This window comes from Pediculus humanus, genomic scaffold (assembly GCF_000006295.1).
Source record: "Pediculus humanus corporis 1103172107761 genomic scaffold, whole genome shotgun sequence".
Lineage (NCBI taxonomy): Eukaryota > Metazoa > Arthropoda > Insecta > Psocodea > Pediculidae > Pediculus > Pediculus humanus.
The window spans coordinates 258,878-282,391 of record NW_002987359.1 but is presented as its reverse complement, the minus strand read 5'-3'; the positions used below and the strand labels follow the sequence as shown (position 1 = coordinate 282,391).

The following is a 23,514-nucleotide window of genomic DNA, read 5'->3' as shown; positions in this document are numbered from 1 at the left end:
AAAATTGCTATTTTATGAATATTATTATTATTTTTTTTTGAATCGTTTTTTAACAATCAAATGGTTTTTATTGTTGGTTATTTTAAAAATAAAACAAATGAAAAATCTCATACATATATATTTAAACTTGAAAAAACCCCCCCTTTCTCTCACATCCCCCCAACAAAAAACTAAAAAAAAAAAAAAGAAAAAAAAAAATCAATGGATTCGTTTTGAAAAATTATTATTTTAAATATCATCATTATCAACTCAAACATTATGCATGTATTTAGGTATTATTATTATTATTATTATTATTATTATTATTATTATTATTATTATTATTATTATTATTATTTATATAAATTTTATTTCTTCCGGCTTTAAAATAACTTGACACACTTTATTTATTTTTTAGCTTATTTAAAAAAAAAAAAAAAAAATTTTTTTAAAACAAAAAAAAAAAAAAAATTGCAACTTGCCAAAAAATTTCTAAATAAAAATAAATAAATTTTTGGTATTATATTTTTTCTCACTTGTTATTATTATTATTATTATTATTATCGATACTTTACGTCGTCATAAAAGTTATTAAAATAAATTATTAGTTAAATTATTAATAATTTAATTTATTTTATTGACACTATAATGGCAAACTCAAAAATATATTTTTTAAACTAACCACGTTTGTTTTCTTTCTATATATAAAAAAAAATGTCAAATTATTATTATTATTATTATTGACGTGATTCGTTGTTAAATCAATTAAATTAAGAAAATTTAAAGAAAAACAAACAAGTTTTCCCGTGGAAAATTTTTTTATTAATCATAAAATATTATTATTAAAAAAAAAACATTTTTAATAAGGCATATTAACTAGGTAGTGGTGTGGTGGTTTTTATTAAATCTTTTATAATTTATATTATTATAATAATTAACCTAATTATATTAATGATCAATTAATTTTAATTATAATAATAATAATAATAATTTTATGAGTTTTGTTGCAATTTTTTTCTTTTGAGATAAACTTTTAAAATAAATAAAAGAAATTTTTTTTTTGCAATTCATTCAAAAACAAATTTTTTTTGGCAACCACACAATATTCCTCATCAAGGTCTTTTACGAATTAATAATCAATTTTTTAATAAAATACCTTAAAATACCTTAAAATGTAAAAAATTTATTTACCTTTTATACAATCGTAGTAGTAAAATAAATAATTTTTTTTTTGATGAATCCACTTTAAAACATAATAATAATTAATTTATTTAATTTGTTGTTATTTATCCAAACGTTCTTCTTATATTATTATTATTATTGTTTTTAAATAATAACTAAAAAAAAAAAAATAATCACAATTAAATAAAATAAAAATCTTAAGTGACACGTTAAGGTACGTTCTACGTTTCCTTTTAAATAAATAAATTTTTTTTTTACATAAATATATAAACCTTTAACTAAATACGATTTAATAAAAATAATTTTTTTTTTTTTTTAGTTTTTTGTGTTGTTTGTTACTAATTTTTTTTTTTTTTAGGTTGCCGCGGACATTCTATTAATAAATTAAGTCAAACAGAAACCACATGTAAAAAAAAAAAAAAAAATCCATCGATTGAATTGCGCGATTTTTTAAATACAAAAACATTCAACAGTCACGTCTGATTTTAATATTATTATTATTATTTTCTCCTTTTTTTTTTTTAGTATACAAAAAAAAATAAAAAAAACAAGTGGGGGGGGTTTAAACTAATTTAATGTTTCTTAAAATAGAAATAAAACTAAAAAAAAAAAAAAAATAAAAATAAAAATACATATGGTTAAAACATGGTTTTTTTTTTTTTTACAAACTAATTTTTCAAGGGTTTTTATTATTGGTTATAAAAAAAAAAAACTAAACTAAAAATAAAGTAGGGTAAAAAAAAAAAACCAGATTAATGTTTTTAAATTATTCAAGTTAAGTAATAGTTGAAAAAAAAAAAAAAACTTAACTAAAAAAAAATTGTGTTAGACTAACTTTTTTCTTACTCTTCTTCTAACGCAGACTAAAAGAAAAAAAATTTCAAACGTTATTTAAATAAAATTGTTAAAAACTCACAAAATAGCAAAAATAGGTGTTAGTTTTAAATTTATTACTATTTTAGTAATACTAATAATATTTTTTAATAAAAACGAATGCTCAATACACGGTACACAAAAAATTACTAAATTGATCCAGCTTTTAGTTACATATTAAGTTAATCTTGTTTACGTCATGACATTAGACACCACCACCGATCGTAAAAAAAAAAAAAATTTTTTTTTTTTTTTTTTTAACCTCAATAATAAAGTTTTTAATTTTTTTTTAGAAAACTTATAAATAATATAAGTTATAACTTATAAAAAAAAAAAAAAATTTTTTTTGATGATGATAAGTTGATTTAATGTTTTCTTAACGACTATTGTTTGCCATCTTTCCTTAATCCCAAGATTAATCCCTTAATAATCTCTGATTAAAAAATTATTGATGGAAAATCTGTCTCATTTATCCCGGGCAGGAAATTTTTACATTAATGACTAATTAGTAATATTTGAGTGCTGACTAAAAACTAAAAAATAGGTTTTTACATACTTTACTAGTGTGTAATTAATTTAGTAAGTTCTAAACTGATTTTACAATTTAAATATTATGCGTTATTTAATAAAGATCGTAAAATTTGTTTGTTAAGATTAAATTAAATAGCACCATCGTGAATAATAAGTGTTAAATATCAGTCTACCTGATTTTTATTTCTCTACATTTTATTAATTCTTTTCCATTTTAAAACCTATTGACATTTAAACAATCATGCAATTTCAGGTTCGATTCCTGTAAGTTTTCATTAAGGAATAAAATTATCTCTTTTTAACTTTATTCATGTTTAATTTTTGGGATTCGTTTAAACGTTAACATGGCGTAGTTTTATTATTATTATTAAATTGTATTAATTTCAGTAAGATAAAAAAATAAAACTTTGACAAATAAAAATTTTTTTGTGGGTTAAAAAAGAGAATGAAAGCTGATTAGAATTTTTTTTTCTCTAAATAATGCCTCATTTCATTTAACTCAGAGCTTTAATTTGCCGATTTTTTTTTTTTTAAAATTTTAAACTAAAATTAAATATTAGCTTTAATGGTAATAAATTATTTTTCCACGACATTTTATTAGTCAAAGATTGTTATCATTTAAGCAAATTAAACGAAATTTTTTGTTTTCATTTTTTAACCGTATTTATTTGGGTTCGTAAAAATAATTAATGGATGAAAAATAAAGCATCAAATGATTTAAATCGAATGGAAAAATGTCATCGTATATTTTATTCTACAAGAGATATTATTTTTTAAAATTGATTTTATTTTTTATTTAATGGTAAATAATATATTGTTTGCGGGAAAAATAATTCTGGTGCCACGTAAAAAGTAATTCCCACGTGCATAAGTAAATTTTTAAACGAAATTATTTCACAAGTTATTTAATTTGACACAAGTTTAATTTTGTTTTCAGTATCAATAATTATAATCTTTATTTTTATTAGAATAAAAATTTTATTTTTTAAACGATTGTTAATTTTTACGTTTTTTTTTTAAATAAACGAATTAAAAAATATATATATTACCGGTCATATTCCAATGTAAAATATTCACCTTTTTCACAATGGTCGTTAAAGCTGTCTTTTTATCTTTTTCACGAAACTTATTTCAATTTTTGAAGAAATAATGATTTTTTTACTTTTTCGTTCTATTTAATCTTTATTAATTATGGATGGGGAAATTAATTCAGAAATTGAAATAGCCAATATTCGTCTTCCGTTTAATTTTAATGCACACGAGGTGAAGGATGAGGTAACTTAATTATTCATAGCCCATAATTTTATTTTATTTTTTTTTTTACTAAAATTAATAATTTACTTTTTTAGAATGACGTTAAATTTATTTACAAGAAGGACAGTTCATCATATTTTAATCTTCAAAAATTGGCACTTGCAGTATCTAGTAAAAGTCCTGTACTCTTACAAGGCCCTGTTGGTTCTGGAAAAACTTCAACCGTTGAATATTTGGCTTATGCAACAGGACATAAAATTTTTTGTTGCAGTAATGATTCATCTAATAAAAAAAATTCATTATTTTTAAAAGTTCAGCTTGGAGAGCAAACAGATTCAAGAATATTACTGGGGGGTTATCAGTGTACTGAAATTCCAGGTCAATTTATATGGAAACCTGGGATCTTGACTCAAGTTAGTTTATCTTTTTTGCTATTCATTTTATTATTTTTAGCGATTGGTGTTTCACATTTTCTAAATTTATTATAACAGTCATAACTTAAATTTTCAAAATAGAAACTAAAATATATATTTCAGACCACTTTTCTACTGTTACTTCTTTTTTTCTTTTTCTCGAAAAATTCAAGCTATTTTATGTTAATCGTGTTTAATCTATATTATTATCTCATTCAATTAAAATAAAATAATTTCAATATTTCTTTTTTTTTAGGCAGTTATTGAGGGTCACTGGTTGTTGTTAGAAGACATTGATTGTACAAGTCCAGATTTAGTCACAGTTGTAGAAAATCTGGTCAAAACTCATTCATTAAGTGTTCCAGGCTTTTGTGATAACATTATTCCACACAGTCAGTTTCAACTTTTTGCTACTCAAAGGTATGTTACCATCATATTTACCACATTCCATTACTAAAAAAAAATATTTATTGCTGTTTTTTAAATTTTACTTAACAGCAATTTATCTATTGAAAAGCTATTTATTTAATATTAATGTTTTCTTTAAAATTTTTATATTAGAAATTTTAGTAACAAAAATTTTATTTTCTTACTTTCAGGACTGTAAGAAATGAATCTTCGTCTGGAGTGAAATGTAAAATTTTAAAGAACTGGATAAAAATTTGTTTGGATCCTTTACCCAGTTTTGAAATTGTAGATATAATTTGTGAAAAATATCCTAAATTATCATGTATAGCTCAGAAAATGGTGTCAGTGTTAGATTTGGAATACACATCGGGTCAACAAAGTTCAAGAATTCCAACTGTCAGAGATATTTTTAAATGGTGCGAACGATGCAATTCCTATTTTAAAAATGGTTGTCCTGAAAGTGCTCAAAAAGTCTTTCAGGATGCTGTTGATTTATTTTGTGGTTTTATGGAGAAAAGTAAGTTAAAATAAAATAATTAATAAATTAATAATTTTTTTTACTTAATTGCCTAAATTATATAAAAAAATTTTTTTCCAGGTACTCGGTTTTCCTTTGCACAACAAATTGGAATAACTTTGGGTATAGTAAAAAACAGAGTAAATTTCATCGCGGATCAATATAAACCAACAATTGTAGCATCAGATAAAAAATTTATTGCGGGCAGAGTTATTTTGCAAAGAAGAAGTGATAGTATTGTCATTGTTAAAAAGTAATAATAATTTTTAAATTACTATATATTTGAATCATGTAAAATTTATAACAGTTTATCAATGTAACTATTTATTTCAGGATGCAATTAGGAGTTTTTTCACTCACTACTCAAGCTTGTTGTTTAATTGAAAAAATTTGTTGTTGCTTAGATAATAATGAACCTGTTTTAATGGTTGGTGAGACAGGTTGCGGAAAAACTACTGTTTTGCAATATGTAGCTAAAACGTTGGGAAGAAATTTAATAGTCATCAATATGAATCAGCAAAGTGATACAGCTGATTTACTCGGAGGGTAAGTTAAATATATTTTTTATTAAGATTACTGTATTATACTAACATTTCATTTAAATATGTTACAGATTCAAACCAGTTTCTTTTAAGTGGGTCATCAAACCCTTTTTAGAAAAATTTGAAATTTTATTCAGAGATCTTTTCGAAGTGAAAAAAAATGTCGAATGTCTAAATAAATTTACAAGGCTTATAAAGAAAGAAAATTGGAATGTTTTATTTGATTTTATAATTCACGTTCAAAGAAAAGCATTGAATCAAATTAAAAGTCGATTGAAAAAAGCTGAAAGTAAAGTTTTTGTGCATTTACTTAAAGTGGTAAATAATTTTTTTTAAATTTATAATAAAAAAATATTTTAGGTGGGCAAAATGTACTACCCAAAAAAGAAACAAAGAAATGGGAAATACGGTTAGAGAAATGGACAGAATTAGAAAAGGATATTGAAAAATATTATAAACAAAAAGAAGTGTGTAATAAAAGCTTAATTTTTTCTTTTATCGAAGGGAGCCTTATAACAGCCATAAAAAAAGGTTTGTTTTTAAAATGTATTATATTAATTATCATTATCTTGAATGTTTAGTTTTTTTAAACGTTTAATTGCTTATGTGTTATATCACGGATACAAATAATTGATTCTTTATCGTGATAAATATGTCTATTACGTGCACATGTGAAACAATAAGTTGTAAAATTCAAGAAATTTTTATACTTGAAGGTAATTGTATAAAATAATGTATAAATTTCTATTTATCAGGATATTGGGTGTTGTTGGATGAAATTAATTTGGCCAACAGTGAAACATTAGATAGTTTAAGTGGTCTTTTGGAAAATAGTCGTGAATCGATATCACTTTTAGAAAAGGGAGATAACCAACCTATATTTAGGGATTCAAAATTTAGGTTATTTGCTGCCATGAATCCCGCTACTGACGTTGGTAAAAAACAACTTCCAGTAGGACTTAGAAACAGGTAAGAACACAGGTATAATTTTTTTATTTAAATTATACGTTAAAATCAAAATGTAAATTTTTAATTAATTGATTGGTTTTAATTTTCTAGATTTACAGAAATATTTATTGATGAATTGGAGGATGAAAATAATTTACTTCCTTTGGTTGAGACATATTTACACGAATTAAATCAAAGTTCTAGCCAATTGCAAAAAATTGTAAAATTTTATTTAAAAATAAAAACGAGTTTAAAAAATGTACTTTTGGATGGAAATGGGAAAAAACCACATTACAGGTATAAATTACAGTTTATAAATAATTGATTGGAAATGTAAAATTTTAATAAGGCTTTTTCCTTTTTTGTTTTCAGTTTAAGAAATCTTTGTAGAGCGCTTACCATTACGGCTAAAAATCCTTGTGGTAATTTTGCTAGAAGCCTTTACGAAAGTTTAAGCGTTTCTTTTCTAACACAACTGGATAATAAGTCTTACAAATTAGTTGAAGATTTAATTAAGAAAACGGTGACTGATTCCGATATAAAGATTGTCTTAAATCGACCCATTCCAAAACCTTTAACGGGGAATTTTGTAAATTTAGAAGGATTTTGGTTACCGGTGGGAAACGTAGAACCTACCGTGCCCGATGACGTAAGTTTAATTTTTTTTTTTTTTATCAAAAGAAATACCTCTAATTAATAAAAATTTTATTGTAGTATATTTTAACTCCTACGGTTCGAAGACACTTGAGAGATTTAATTAAAATTGTTTCGTTTGGATCTGGAATTCCTGTTTTATTAGAAGGTGATACAAGCGTCGGTAAAACATCTTTGATTCATTACTTAAGCAAGTGTACTGGAAATGTATGTTCAAGGGTGAATAATCACGAACACACAGATATTCAAGAATATATTGGAACGTATGTTGCAAATTCGGAGGGAAAGTTGGTCTTTAAAGAGGGTACGTAAAAATAACACTTCTGTTAAAAAATTTCATATAATTTTAATTCATTAAATGATATTTTTAGGTATTTTATGTGAGTCTATGCGTAAAGGGCATTGGTTGATTTTGGACGAGTTAAATTTGGCTCCGACGGAAGTATTGGAAGCTTTAAACCGAGTTTTAGATGACAACCGCGAATTATTTATACCGGAAACTCAACAAACAATAAAAGCTCATGAAAAATTTATGCTTTTCGCTACTCAAAATCCGCCGGGTTTATACGGTGGTAGGAAAGAGTTATCTCGAGCTTTTCGAAATCGTTTTATCGAGTTACAATTTAATCAAATTCCTCACGATGAACTCGTTACCATTTTGGAAAAACGCTGTAAATTGCCTATAAGTACGTTGTAACTTTTTTTTTTATTTAGGTAAATTGATGTATGTATGGGGAAAATAAAAAAAAAAAAAAAAAAATAATTTTGAAATTTCGTTTTAGCTTATAGTAAGAAAATGGTAAGTGTTATGTCAGAATTACAAGTTAGAAGAAGGGGAAGCGATATATTTGTCGGGAAATTCGGATACATAACTCTCAGAGATTTATTTCGCTGGGGTGAAAGATACAAAAAAGCAAATATTAATTTAAAACATTACGATTGGGAGCAACATATCGTCGATGAAGGTATTCTGTGTTTTTTTGATCAGTAAACGTATTTTAATTTTTTTTTTAATTTGCACTGTGGCATGTCTACGAAATCAATTTATTTGTCATTAAATAGGTTACATTCTGTTGGGGGGAAGAGTTAGACTCGAAGAAGAAAGTAAAGTCATCGAAGAAGTGATAGCTAAACATTTTAAAAGAAAACCGATTCCAGAAAATTTATTTTCTTTACACGAGGACACGTCAACTGTCAGTAAAAGTATTTTAGAAAAATTAATTAATGAATCTTCTGCTAACGAAGAATTTTCTCACATTGTTTGGACTTACAGCTTGCGAAGGTAAATGAATGTTATTTTTATTATTAGAATGTGTAATGAAACCGTTTATTTTTATCATTCGTATCATTTTTTAGTTTTTTATATATATACAGGTTGGCTGTTTTAGTTAGCAAAGCCCTTGAATTTTCGGAACCTGTATTAATAGTTGGAGAAACGGGATGTGGGAAAACTACCATTGTTCAACTTTTAGCAAAAATTCGAAATCAGCAATTGTATTCAGTGAATTGTCATATGCATTCAGAAAGTGCTGATTTTTTGGGAGGTTTAAGACCCGTTCGAGATGAAACTAGGTACCCCGTTTTTTTTTTTTTTTTTTTAAGTACTAAGAAAGTTTTACTTTTTTTAATTTTAAGTTAAAATTTTTTTTTTTCAAAATTACAGAAATTCGGGTAAACTTTTTGAATGGTGTGATGGTCCTTTAATTCAAGCCATGACCACGGGTTCGATTTTTTTAGCGGATGAAATTTCTTTAGCAGACGACAGCGTCCTTGAAAGACTTAATTCGCTTTTAGGTAAAATTTTTTGTTATGTATGCAAATCACGTATATTCGTATCAAACATAAATGAAATATTATTATTATTTGTTTATGTACTTTTAGAACCTGAAAGAACAATTTTACTAGCTGAGAAAGGAGGCGGATTGATTGATAATGAAAATGAGATTTACGAAACTATAGCTGAAATCGATTTTCAATTCGTTGGCACAATGAATCCGGGAGGAGATTATGGGAAAAAAGAACTTTCCCCTGCATTGAGAAATCGTTTTACAGAGATTTGGGCGGATACTGCTTGTGATAAATTTGATTCTTACTTACAAATAATGTTACATAATTTGAAAATAAGTTCGGATTTGAAAGAAGTTGTTTGTAAATTAATGACGGAATTTTTAATTTGGTTTCAAAAATCAGAAATCGGAAAAAAAGTCACTTTAAATACACGAGATGTAATAACGTGGATTAATTTTATGAATCAATCTAATTTAAAATGGTTCGAATCTCTAATACATGGAGTTCATTTGATATTTCTCGATGGTCTCGGATCAGGATCCAGAATCGTTTACGAATATAATTTCGTTAAAAGCTTTCGGGAAGAATGTATTAACTACTTGATGGATAAAATTAGTAAAATTTTGTCGAAGGATGTTACGCACGTATTTTCAGCTATAAACGATGGTAAAAAATTTGTAGTAGCTAAAAATAAAGTCGGTATTCATCCGTTTTATATTTCAAAAGGTAAATTTTTAAAATTTATTAAGTATAAAAAAAAAAAAATGACCTTAAAACTTAAAATAATTTAAATTTTTTTTTGTAAAAATGTGTATGACACGATGCGTTTTTAGGAACGATGGAAATTGAGTCCAACGATTTTGTATTTGATGCACCGACCACTTTTTCAAATGCACAAAGAATATTGAGAGGATTAAAAATGAACCGAGCGATTCTTTTAGAAGGGAGCCCAGGCGTAGGAAAAACGAGTTTAATTTTGTCTTTAGCGAAAATCTCGGGACACAAACTCGTGAGAATAAATTTATCTGATCAAACCGATCTATCAGATTTATTCGGAACGGATTTACCAGAAGAAAATGAAGCGGCGGGACGATTTGCGTGGAGAGATGGACCGTTTTTAACCGCATTGAAAGAAGGACATTGGATATTGCTGGATGAAGTATTTTTTTACCGAATTAATTTTTCAACGGTTTATTTATTTAAATTTTTTTTTAAATGATTAATTATTTTTTTCAGATAAATTTGGCTTCTCAATCCGTGCTCGAAGGTCTCAATGCCGTTTTAGATCATCGGGGATCGATATTTATTCCCGAATTGAATAAAACTTTTTACGTATCACTCGATACTAAAATTTTCGGGTGTCAAAATCCTTTTAAGGAAGGAGGAGATCGTAGAGGATTGCCAAAAAGTTTTCTGAATAGATTTACTCAAGTAATTATTTTCTCATTTAACTGATATTTTTAGTTTTTCAGTAAATTTAATTTTTGTTGTTTTTGAATTTTTTTAGGTTTTTATCGAACCTTTGACAGAAATGGATTACACAATTATTTTGGAAAGGAATTTTCCTTTTTTGTCTTCGATTAAAATCAATGGGAATTCTTTAATATCTCTCATGATCAAATTCACATCTGAAATTTGTACGAATATTTCTGAAGGACAAATTGGAGTTTCCGGCGGGCCTTGGGAATTAAATATTAGAGATATAACTCGATGGGCTCAAGGAATAACTAAAAATTTTAATTTGGGTAATTTATGAAATATATATATATATATATGTTTTTAGACATTTATTTAATACATTACTTTTAATTGTCGTTTTTTTTTTTTTCAGATAAAAATTGCGACGGTAATTTTTCCTCATTCGTAGTAAATTCGGAATTTTCCAGGATATTATTTAAATACGTTAATTTATTGTATATTAACCGTTTTCGAAGTGAAAAAGATAGAAATTTGATACGAGAACTCTTTAAAAATTTTTTCGGTGAAAATAATTTGAGTGCTGTGAAATATCCCGTTTATATATTAAATGATGTTATTGTTTTCGGTGATACCTATTCGAAAGTGAATAATTCTTTTTTTTACGGTGACATAAACGATTTTGAAATGTTTGTAAATTCCACGTTCGATTCCCAAATTAAAAAAGAAAAGAAAGAAGTAAAAGAAATTTTACGGATTTGTTCTTCGTATCGCGGTAAAAAGAAATATAAAAATTTAAGGATTTTGGAAAAACAACATCCGATTTTGGCTTCCCTGTGTGAGAGTGTCAACATGAATTGGCTTTCCATTTTGGTGAGTGTTTATTTTTTTTTTTTTCCCCCCAATTTTAACACATGTTGATTTTAATTTAATTTTAATACGACAAAATATTAAAAAGTTTTTTTCAAAACGAGTAGCATGCAAGAAAAATTTGAATTTTGGGCATTGATATATATATATTACCCCAACTAATTTAAACAATTGTTTTTTGAAATCTTTCCAAAACATATATTAAGAAAATTAGGAAAATGATTTTTCTTTTTTTTTTTTTTTGGGGGGGGGGGTTAGAAACAGATGTGTGTGGTTTTTCAAAGTTTCAGACGACAATATTTTAATGGTTTTTTAATAATTTCACATTAATTTATTTTTTTGAAAAATGACTTTTTATTGTTTGACATTTAAATTAAATTTTAAACTTACAGGTTAAAGAAATTTTTTTTTTTTCTACAAATGTTATAACTTTAGTTGAGACTTTAGAGGCGGTGTTTTTTTTTATTTAAAAGTGTTTGACTCGTATTTAAAACAAAATTTTAACTTAAAAAAAAAAAAAATTAAATTCAGGTTCCACCGAGATTTGAACTCGGATCGCTGGATTCAAAGTCCAGAGTGCTAACCATTACACCATGGAACCGTGTTGAGCGTTTTACTTTTTTTTTACGTAGAATATTTAACAGAACGAGGAGGTTATTTATTTATTTTATTTATAAATAATAAATTTATTTGTGTTTAATCATCAATATTTTTTTTTTATTGCAAATTCGCATAATTATTTTTTGTTTACCCAATTAATTTTTGTGTTTAATTTGTGTGATTTGTATTTCATATATGAAATAATTTTTTTGTTTTTTTTTTCTGGCTTATCGTCGTAAACCGATGTCGATAAATTAACAATTTTATCATTTATTATTTTTTTATTTTTACTTATTAATGACGTAATTGATTTGCACGTATTAAATAAATTTTTATTTTAAAAAAAAAAAAATTCTTACAATTATCAAACGTTTATGTATTTACGAAGATTAACATCTGACATAGTTTATATATTTCTTGATGTTTTTCATAAAACTATTATTATTATTATTGTTTTCCACAATCATGATAATATTCGTAATAGCCTTACTAAATTTATTTATGACATATTTTATATTACTATTAATGATGAAATAATTTATCATTTTTTAAGCCATTTTATTATTATTATTATTATTATTATTATTATTATTATTATTATTATTATTATTATTATTATCTAAAAGTCGGGTATTATTTCATTTTTAATATTTTATAAAACGATACCAGATAATCATTTAACTAATTAACACAGGCTCCATTTTATCGATTTCGAGTTACATTAATTTTTAATAAACATCTTAAATTAATAATAAAAACAAATTATTGTTAACAACATCCTGAGTATTTAAGCGTCAGTTGAATGCGTGGTTCCATGGTGTAATGGTTAGCACTCTGGACTTTGAATCCAGCGATCCGAGTTCAAATCTCGGTGGAACCTGATATAAATTTTTTTTTTTTTTTTAATTTAAAGTGCACACAATTTTTTTTTTTTTTTTTTTTTTGGAAATAATTTTGATTGAAAATTTTTTTTTTTTTACAGATCGGTGAGTCGGGTACCGGTAAAACGTCTGCCGTTCGAACGTTGGCTGCCCTGAAAGGTGAAAATTTAAGAATAATATCGTGTAATTCTGCAATGGATACAACCGAGATTTTAGGAGGCTTCGAACAGGTAGGAATTTATTGTTATTATTATTATTATTTATAATTAGAAATCAATAAGTGAAAAATTAAAAACGCTTTTCGTATCTCGTCGGGTCGGGTAATCGGGAAAAATTTGTTTTTCACTTATTTTGCAAAAAAAATATGAGAATTTAAATATTAGCCACATTTGGTTTTCATTGAAATTAAATTTTAATAAATTATTATGGTAAAAATGATGGGATCGATATACGTTACGTATAAACTTAGAAAATTATGAATTATTACGGGGGGAGGGGGGGGTTTTTTTTCAAAATGAGAGGGAGGAAAACCAATGCCTATATTTTAATATTATTATTAATTTTGTATAAGTTTAATCAAAATTAGTTTCCCCCGCCCCCCGCCGTTTGTTAAAATATTAAATGTTTACCACATACACACACACACACCTTTTGTTGCCGAGGGTAAAAGGGTTTAAGGGGGGGGGAAGGGAAACAACCCCCACTTAAGGTTGGCTTTGATTTAAGGGTAAAAAATGAACAAATTTTTTTTTTTTTTTTTAAATATAAGTGTATAATTTTTAAATTTATAATTGACATTAACCGTATCAAGTATATAATTCGAATAGTTAATTGATTATTATTATTTCTGATGATGGGAAAGAACATCAGAAGAGGCAGGCATTTTCCACAAGATTGAAAAATTATCATTATCATTATTTTTAAACAATTTAATTTTAATGTACGCGATGATGAATTTCCCTTGCGATTCTTTATTCCGTGCTTCCCTCGCTTGAATAAAGTTCAGAATGAAGTTCCATTTCCGGTGGGTACGCCATTGGTTTCGCGTTAGGATTTATTCTTTCTTCTTCGTCTTTTCTCAAATTTTGATTTGGTTGTGATGGTAATGTTACGTACCAAGGTTGACATTCGTTTTCCCAAGGTTCGTTCGGATCGTAGGTTTCGTATATTTGAGTTTTGGATCCTGTTTTCGTCGAATCAGACGGCAACATTTCCTTCGACTCCGATCTTGTATTTTGTATCATTATATTTTCGTTTCCCTGGAAAAAATTAAATTTTTATATTATGCGTTTTAGAAAAAATAGAAAAAAAAATTGTGCAAATAATAATAATAATAAACGTACAAAACACATAGATTTAGCAATATTTACATTATTCGCAATAATAATTTTTTTTTTTTTTTTGCGGGAAATGTTGTGTATAAATAAATTAGGTTACACATGAAAAATTTTCCGCGGAAAATTTTTTTAATATTATTTGTTTTCTGTTAATTTAATTTTGTTTACTATTTACAATAAAAAAAAAAAAAAAAGAAAACATCTAGAAAAAATAAGCGTGTTTTTATTATTATTATTATCGTGGGTGATGCAATTAAAAACAAAATGGCGCGTGATTAATTTAAAAAAAAAAAAAAAACAAAATGGCGCTTGATTAATTTAAAAAAAAAAAAACAAAATGGCGCGTGATTAATTTAAAAAAAAAAACAAAATGGCGCGTGATTAATTTTATAAAAAAAAAATTTTTATTTATTATTATTTTTATTTTTGTCGGAAAAATTAAAAGGAAAAAAGGTTTTACCTCGCCAAAGGTTTTGTATTAGAACCTTGATTTTATGTAACGGCTTCCGTATTTCCTGTTACATTTAAAAAAAAAAAAAAAAAATTACTTTAAAAAAAAAATTTTTTTTTTTATATATATAATATTACGTGAAGGAAAAATCAAAGAAAATGTCGCCCAAAAAAAAAAAAAAAAATTCTCACACCGGGGAGGAGTAAGGGGGTGGGGGTGGGACCTGGTTTTGTCAGTGGGAGGGTTTTCTTTTTATTCTGGATAGAGAAACTCAAGTGTTGCGAATGACTGGATTGATTGATTGATTGATAAATTGTCATAATACTTGAATTTTTTTTTTGCGTGTTATTTTCCTCACGAGAGGGGGGGACAAAAAAAAGAAAATTTTTTTAACCCTTTTTTTTTTTTTTGATATTATACGAAAACGGTTTTTAATTAATTAATTACATTACGCACTCGCTCTTTTTACATTCCAATTTAATTTTTATATTAAACTCATAGTAAAAATATAAATTTTTAATATAACTAACGGTTTATTTTTAATATTATTAGATAATGAAATTTATTAGAAAACAGCGGGTCATTTATATATATGTCGGTGAAATAAAAGGGATAAATTTTTTTTTTTTTATTTAAGGGAATATACATGAAGGGATACCAACATTAAAAATTATTTATAAAAAAAAAAAAAAAAAAAAAAAAAAAAAAGAGCAATCAATTAAAGGATTAATTTAGTAATTTTTTCTTCCCCCCTTCTTCCCCCCTTTTTTTTTTTAACGCGTCGTTATAATCCCTGATATTAATAATATAAATTTAAACTTGAATAATTTTTAGTATAATTTTTAGTATTTTTTTTTTTTTTTAGAAAAAAGACTAAATTTTTTAATGCTTTACTGCATTTAATTATAAAACATTAATTTTTTCTCTTTTTCGGTTCAACGCCATTTTTTTTTTTTAAATAATGAGTTATTATATTTAATGATTTGGGTTCTTAATTTTTTCGTTTTACACCTGACAGGTTAAAAAGAATGAAAAATGCGATGATGATTTTATTATACACGGTTTCGAATTTGCCCCTCTCGAGGGGGGGAAGGGGGGTGCGTGTGCAAATTTCTCTCTCTCTCTCTCTTTCTTTCTCTTTCCCCCCATCCTCTTAAAAAAAGAAAAAAAAGGAAGGAAAATGCAAATGAAACAATTTATAACAGACTTTCCAAATATTGTTAAAAGTTTGAATTTTAATATTTTCCTTTTGGAAAATTTTCCTTTACGATCGGGGGGTTTTCTTTTTTTTTTTTTTTAAATATTTTTTATCGCGATCAGTTTTTGATTAACATCCCTAATAAAATTTGTTATTTTTTTTTAAAATGTGTGTTGTTGGTGGGCGGGTATAAATGAAAAAATGGCGGATTTGAAAATGTTGAGTTTGTTGAAAAAAAACTTCCCACATCCCTTCCCCTCCCCTCCCTCTCCGTCCCCCTCACCGCTTCCCGTTCTTCTAAATGGTTTTTTTAGCTTTTTCTCACAGAATAAATTTTTTTTTTCTAACTCTTATCATTAATTTTAATTTTAATTTTTAAAACTTCTACTAAAAGTTTTTTACGTGAAAATTTGAAAAAAAAAAAAAAAGTAAAATGAAATACATTGATAATTTTCTTTTTCTTTTTTTTTCTTTTTTTTTTTTTTACTAAAAGGTTTTTCCTAAAAAAAGTAATTTGAAAACTTATCATTGCGAAAAAAAAAATAATAATAATAATAATATTTGTTAAATTTTTAGTGATAAAAGATAAAAAGTTTTATATAAATTTTTAATTTCATGATGATAATTTAAATAAAAGGAAATTTTAAATTATTATTATTATTATTATTATTGTTAATAATTCGAAAACGCGTTCGTAATGAAAAATGGTGAAAAAATTATTGGTGAGAATACTTAATGAATATTTTTTCTGGTGTTGATGATGAGTCGTTCTTCTCCGGTTAGCCAACACTCATACGACAAATTTTTTTACGACATTTACTCACATAAATAATCGTAGATTTACCATGGATGATAATTGTTGTTTGTTAATGGATGGAGATTTGTATACGTTCGGATGAGGTGGAGGCGGCGGAAGAAATGTCGTCGTGTGCGATGGACTTGTGTCGCATCGAGGCGAATGAATTCCCAATAACCATTCGATACCGAAATTACAAGCTCCGCAACATATATCGAGCACGGCTTGACGAAGACCTCTGTGAAGAACCATGAAGAGAGTCGGATTGATGAATGCATGAATGCACGCCACGTGTAACGTGATCTAAACGAAAGAAAAAAGGAAAATGATACCAAATTGGGGAAATGAATGACAAACATGGTCAAAAATCAATTTTTCGATTAATAATTCAGAGGTTTTAATTACTGAGTTTAATAAAAACTCATAAAACATTTTTATTTACCTCATAACCCATGGGAGAACCTATAACTGGATGATGTACGAGTGTAACGAAAAATAACGGCCCCCAAAAGAGAACATATGCGGCCGTTATTACGACAAACATTTTAACACGTTGAACGCCTTCTTCTTCCATTCGTCGCAAATATCGTTGCATTCTTTTGTGCTCTTCCGTGGCAGTCTTGCTCAGACGAGAAAATAAAATTTTTTAAGGTACACACACACACATAAATTTTATTTTTTTTCAAGTTCAAAAAGTCTTACCCGACTTTTTTCCGCGTCGGTTCTTTCGCCATCAATTTTATGAGCGCTCGAGGTAACGCTAACCAAAGTTGTTATTAAACCCGTAACTCTCAGAGCTTCAACATTTGCCTTCGTCAAATCTCTGTATAGCTTATGCAAGTGAAAAAGAGTAAGGAATACGCATATGACGTTAACGAAAATCCATAAAACGTTCAATACGTAATGCCTGAACGGTCCGTGCACGAGTGGACAACTGGGAGCATTGTGACGGGATTCGGAATTTGCGGCCAATGCTCCGGACAGAAAAGTCGGTCCTAAATTAATAGTGATGCTCGCAAACCATATCATGAACGTTCCGAAAAGAACGCATTGAGGACTGTCCATGAGCAAGGGAGCATTGTGATCGCTATCATCGTTTGTTTCAACTTCGGGAAAAACGGGAGAATCGTTGAGTACGGTGGTCAACATGTTGACCGTGGATACGGTCACGAGCAAGAGAAAAGCAGTTTCTACGAGTGAACATTTATTCACGGGTTGACATTTATATATTGATATACCCAACGGGAGCAATATGGCTGCTCTTGCACAATCGACCATTGCCTGATGAAAAAGAAGGCCTTGACTCCATCTAACGAATCAAATGTATTCATTTATCATTGATTAAAAAATTTGTTCAAAATGTAAAATCCACACAAACGGGGATTTTTTCTAACTAAATTTTATCGGGAAAAAAATATTATTTAAAAAAAAAAAAAAATTTGTTGTTACAAAATTAGAATTGCCATTAATAGGTAAATGTCGGCATATCTTCTATTCTGTCATAATAATAATAATAATAATAATGTCAAGGTTAAGTAATATATTTTATATTGCGTTCGGTTAGTTCGTGCTCTGTTTTTATTATCACACGCAACCTTTAATGGATGGCAAATTACCTAAATTTTATTTTATTTTTTTGTAAAAAGATGAAGGTCGCCTTTTTTTTCTTTTTTTTTTTTTTTAGTTTTAATGGCGTATTTTGTGATAAAAATAGAAAAAAAGAAAGAAAGAAAAAAACGGGGAAAAAAAAATCTATAAAAGAACATTTCACGAAAAGTTTTCAGATATTATTACTATTATTATTTTTTTTTTTTTTGCGTGATTTTTAAGTAGCATTTTAAAAAGCAAAATGGTTTTTGACTTATTATTATTATTATTGTTTTTTAAAAGTTTCTGGGGAAAATTTTTTTTTTTTTACCTCCGTAACTGTCTTTTAATCAATATAAGACTCATCAATACGAGATTAGCGCCCATTCCGAGGGCTCCTAAGCTAAACATTAATGTTGCTTCTGTAGTCCCACCAGGATGACATTGAAAATTTTTATTTATTCCGATGGATGAATTCGGATTTGATATGCTGCCGTAACGAAGGTTCGCACCTATCATGGCAACTGCTGACCCTGAAAGATATGAAAATAATTTGAGGAGTCGTTCGATGACGTCATTTAAAAAAAAAAAAAAAAAGGCAGGAGAAAAAGTTTTGTGAACTTTGGTGAAAGGTAGAGTGTTTAATGTAAAAAAAAAAGTTTGAAAACATTCGCGAAAAACGAATCCCAAGGAAATACAAACGAAAACAATTTTGTGAAAATGTATATAAATTAATTTTGTTGTGCGGAGGAGGGTGGGGGGTGTGGGCGAGAGGAGGAAAACAAAAGAAAATATTATTTTAACTTTGTATGATGATGATGATGATGATGATGAGCGGTCACGACCTACGGCTTTTAGCTAAAAAAAAAAGGAAAATTTATAAATTTTTCCCTTCCCCTCCCTTCTCCTCCCTTCCCCGCCTCCCCCGTTTTTAATTTGAATTCAATTTGAATTTCGTTTTTATTACAAAAACAAAAAAAAAAACTTTTGAAACAAAAACAGAATAATTAAATTATGAAATTTTTTTTTTTTTTTTTTTTTCACGGTTATGGATTATTATTGGATGTGCGTGAGTGCGTGAGTGAGTGCGTGCGTGTACGCGTATATACACACGTATGAAATTATTATTATTATTATTATTATTTTCTAATATTTTTTTGATCCATTTTTTTTTTTTTTTAAATGTCATAAATTGAAAAAAGAAAAGGGGGGGTGGGAAAAATGTGGCGGCTATACGTGGTACCATTAATGTCAAAAAAAACCGTTAAGATTTTCTTTTCCCCCCCTCTCTCTCTCTCTCTAAAATCTAAACGAATATCGATAAAAAAAAATTTTTTTTCCCCTTTTTTCTTAGGAAAAATGATTGATGATAATTCATTACAATTTTTACTTTAAAAAAAAAAAAAAAAATTGCATTGCGTTATATACATAGACTTACGCGTGTGTGTGTGCGTGTGTGCGCGTGAGTTTAAATTCCATTAGTAAGTAAAATCGTTGTGGAAAAATGTTTTTAAAGGGTTAAGTGGCGGGGGGAAAGGGGAGGATGAGGACGAGGGTTGGCTGGTTTAGTCTCTTTCACAAGTTTTGTTATTATTAAACATGAAACATTATCAAAACACGATTAAACATCAATTTCTATTATTATCATTATTAAAAATTAAAGTTTTAATTTGATGCGACATAACAAATTAAATAAACATAATTAAGGTTGTAATTAAACCTTTAAAACCTTTTTTTTATTCCTTTTTTCCTTTTATTTTTCCACACACACAGGACACAAAGTTTGATCGATTTTATTAAAGTGCATGCATGAGCACCGTTTTTTTTTTTTTTTATTTGGGATCTCGGAAAATTTTTAATAAAATTTCGGACGTGGGATTTTATTTCCCCCTCCCCCTTCCGTTTCCGGTTCCGGTTTTGTTTTCAATAATTTTTTTTTTTTTTTTTTTTACGATCGCACATTTTTTTTATTTATTATTATTATTAAATCCGTTATTCGTGAGGATGATATTTGAATTTACGTTTTTCAAAAAAAAATGGGGAGGGGGAGGAGGGGAGGCGGGAGGGGAGGGGGCGTAACGAAGAAAAGACTGACTGAGCTTTTTTAATGTCAATTTTAATTTATTTTTACGTTTGAATTATTTAATATGAAAAAAAAAAAAAAAATTGTGTTGAAAATTTATTTTTAAAAGAAATTTTTTTCTTCTCTTGCTGTTGCTGTTGCTGCTTTTGTTGTTTTTGTTGTTTTTGTTAAAATCATTCTTTTGTTTTATTATTTTAAACAAAAAAAATATAAAAGATGGTAAAACTTGTAGAAAAGTTTTCTTTTTTTTTTTTTTTTTTTAATTTTTTTTATGCCTTAAAGGTATTCGGTTAAAAATGGAAGCAATTTTTCGGTTTTCTGCGTTTTCTTTTTATTTCATTCAATTGTTAACTTTTTTTTCGTTTTTTTTTTTTTTTTTTTTATATAAAAAAGTAAAAAAAAAAAAAAAAAAAGAAAAGTTATTTATTTTATTTCACTCGAAAAATTTTTTTTTGTTACAAAAAATAAAAAAAAATAAAATATTCAAGAGGTCGAAATGCGTTTTTTAAATCGATGATAAGATATCAGGCGATTATGTTTATTAATTGTAAAATACGTTACCAAGAAAATATAAAAAACCGATTAAAACCTTTTATTATTATTATTATTAAGGTTTTTACGTTCAGAAAAAAAAAAGGAAAAGGAAAAAAATGAATAAATCAAATATATGTACGTTATGTGGGTAATAATAAATCGGAAAATGTCAACTTTTGTATTTTGGAGAAAAAAAAAAAAAAAAAGAAAAAAAAGAATTTCATTTTCAATAGATTAATTTTCCGGGGTTTTCCTACCCCCTCCCCCCCAAAACTTAAATTTTATTCGTTTTTTTTTCTTTTTTTCGATTTCAAAAAAAAAAATTTAAACGGTTAGGTACAAAATCTACATTTTTAATTTGTCAAACAAAACAATTCTCTCTCGTATTTTAACGATTTTTTAATTTTTTTTTAAATTCGTACTTACCAGCTGCCATTTTGATTTTTTGATTTTTTTAAATTTTTTGTGTCGTTTTACGTTTCATTTCGTCATTGCTTTCGGGGGGAGGGGAGGCCGAATTTACTTTCGAACCTGAAAAAAAAGAAAAAACAATAAGACAATTAAATATTTTTTTTTTATAAATTATAAAATGATTATTATTATTATTATTAAAATGAATGGTTTTTCCTTTTAAAAGACAAAATTCGAATAATGTTAAATTAACCACAAAAAAAAAAATAAAAAATAAAAAAAAATAAAAATCATTTTATTAAAAAAAAGTTAATAAAATAAAAGTTAAAAAACTTTATAATTAGATTATAATGGCCGAATTAAAATATAAAAATAAAAAATAAGAAAAATTTTTTTTCTTCTTGTAATTTTTTTATTAAAAAAAAAAAAAAAAAGGAAAAAAAGGAAAAAGAGGGGGGGGGGAAAGGAAAGAATATTGTTATCGTAATCCTCCCGATTCATTTTTAGGATTTTGTTTTTTTTTTTTTTTTTCGGAAAATTCAATTTTCAAATAAATTTTTCAAGATGAATTTTATTAAGCTGATTTTTTGATTTTTTTATTCGGTTTTACGTTAGATTGTACGAGCATGCGAAAAAAACAAAAAAAAGAAAATTTATTATTACTTTTAAATGTTGACGTTTTTCTCCCCCCTCCCCCTCCCCCTTCTCTCCCTTCCTCAAACAAATCTTTTTATTAAAAAAATAACAACAACGCGCTTGTTGACTTTTTATTTATTTATTTGATAAAACGCTCGAGGTGGTGACGATGGTGACGATGGTGGTGGTGGTGGTGGTGGTCGTATTTTCGGTACATTTTAGAAAATTTGAGGTCGTTGAAAATGTGAACGATAAAAGAAAATTGATACGGTGGTTTTTCATAAGTAAAAGAAAATTTGGTTTGAGTTGGAAAATTCATTTACTAAGAAAATTTTTGCACAGAAGTTACTAGCTACTACTACTACTATTTTCGTCTATGTGAAATTTACCCTCTGGTAAATTTTGTGGGTTTTTTTTTTAAATATTAAGTTTTTCAAACGTGAATAGGTCGGACGAAGGTTTTACGATGGTGTGTGTGCGTGTGTGCGCGTGAGTGTAGTACACATTGTGATTTTACCATGTATGCAATTTAATACATATTTAATTTATAAAGAAACCCACTCGACACGATCCCGTTTTTTAAAATATTTATTGTTCTCATACACTCTTTTTCCTTTTTTCCTTCCTTTTTTCCTTTTTTTGTTTTCCTTTTAAAATTTAAATGTTTGGCTCTTATATGTATTTACTCTATCTTTTCTACTAATAAAAAATTTTAAGAATCAAAATGGATGATGTTGCTTTCAATGATTGATTCCATATAAAAAGAAAGAAATAATAATTGAATTATTCGGTTTTATAAATTAGTTTTTCCCTTTGCCCCCCCCCCCATTTTCTTTAATTATTACGTAAAAAGGGGGAGGAATAAATAATTCTTTTTTTTTTTTTTTTTTTCTAAAAATTTCTAAAGATAGAAATGAATCATTAGCAATGAGTTTAAATGAGATTTTTTCTTTTTTTATTTGGTTTTAATTTTAAAATAACAATAAAAAAAAAGTTAAGCAATAAAATCACGAGCAAAACTTAAAAAGATAAAATATTATTTGACGTTTAGCCTAATATTATTATTATTATTATTACTTTTTTCTCTGTCGTTGAATTAATATTGAAGGTGGAAATGAATTTTCCTTTAGACGACGACGACGACGTCGTCGTTAAATGTTTTCCCGGGGTTTTATATTTCACTAATTTTTTGCCTCCTTTGTTTTTTTTTTTTTTTTTTTTTTTTTTACACGAAATTTGCTAAATTTAAATTGACTCCAGCATCATCATTATCATCATCATCATCATCATTGTATCAAAAACAACGTTGGCGGTTGTTATTAAAAAACACATTAAAAAAAAAAAAAACACGTTAAATTTGTTTGTTTGTTTGTTTGTTTGTTACCGTGACTGACTTGCAAAAATTAATATTAAATTTAAATAAGTATTATTTTGTGTAAATTTCTAAGAAAATATTATTATTATTTTTATTTTGAGTCCTCCATTAAAATAAAATTTTGATTATATCAAAATTTATAAAATTATTATTATTATTACTATTATTATTATTATTATTAAATTAATACAATTTTGTTTTTTTCAATTTAAGTTAAAAACAAAAATTTGAAACTTGAAATAATTAAGAA

The 23,514-nt window shown here is 26.5% G+C and overlaps 1 protein-coding gene and 2 non-coding genes across 3 annotated transcripts in view; 2 read left to right on the top strand and 1 right to left on the bottom strand.

The window, feature by feature from the left end:
• Positions 1-3,756: 3,756 nt before the first annotated feature.
• The window catches only part of Phum_PHUM347380 (midasin, putative), a gene marked incomplete at both ends in the record, with an annotated part of 37,627 nt that continues 17,869 nt past the window's right edge, over positions 3,757-23,514 (top strand). The window contains 24 exons of the mRNA XM_002427775.1: positions 3,757-3,840; positions 3,942-4,043; positions 4,137-4,236; positions 4,493-4,652; positions 4,832-5,157; positions 5,239-5,410; positions 5,491-5,703; positions 5,771-5,967; positions 6,060-6,230; positions 6,455-6,668; positions 6,759-6,944; positions 7,020-7,296; positions 7,362-7,605; positions 7,673-7,987; positions 8,084-8,266; positions 8,364-8,583; positions 8,676-8,873; positions 8,965-9,095; positions 9,183-9,788; positions 9,923-10,248; positions 10,326-10,520; positions 10,597-10,726; positions 10,921-11,378; positions 12,958-13,086. Of these exons, the coding sequence (XP_002427820.1) occupies positions 3,757-3,840; positions 3,942-4,043; positions 4,137-4,236; positions 4,493-4,652; positions 4,832-5,157; positions 5,239-5,410; positions 5,491-5,703; positions 5,771-5,967; positions 6,060-6,230; positions 6,455-6,668; positions 6,759-6,944; positions 7,020-7,296; positions 7,362-7,605; positions 7,673-7,987; positions 8,084-8,266; positions 8,364-8,583; positions 8,676-8,873; positions 8,965-9,095; positions 9,183-9,788; positions 9,923-10,248; positions 10,326-10,520; positions 10,597-10,726; positions 10,921-11,378; positions 12,958-13,086 (5,337 nt within the window). The remainder of the gene's footprint in view (positions 3,841-3,941; positions 4,044-4,136; positions 4,237-4,492; positions 4,653-4,831; positions 5,158-5,238; positions 5,411-5,490; positions 5,704-5,770; positions 5,968-6,059; positions 6,231-6,454; positions 6,669-6,758; positions 6,945-7,019; positions 7,297-7,361; positions 7,606-7,672; positions 7,988-8,083; positions 8,267-8,363; positions 8,584-8,675; positions 8,874-8,964; positions 9,096-9,182; positions 9,789-9,922; positions 10,249-10,325; positions 10,521-10,596; positions 10,727-10,920; positions 11,379-12,957; positions 13,087-23,514) is intronic.
• Phum_PHUM347530 lies at positions 11,905-11,976 on the bottom strand. The gene has a single exon. It is a non-coding gene; the product is annotated as a tRNA-Gln (tRNA).
• Positions 12,784-12,855, top strand: Phum_PHUM347520. The gene has a single exon. It is a non-coding gene; the product is annotated as a tRNA-Gln (tRNA).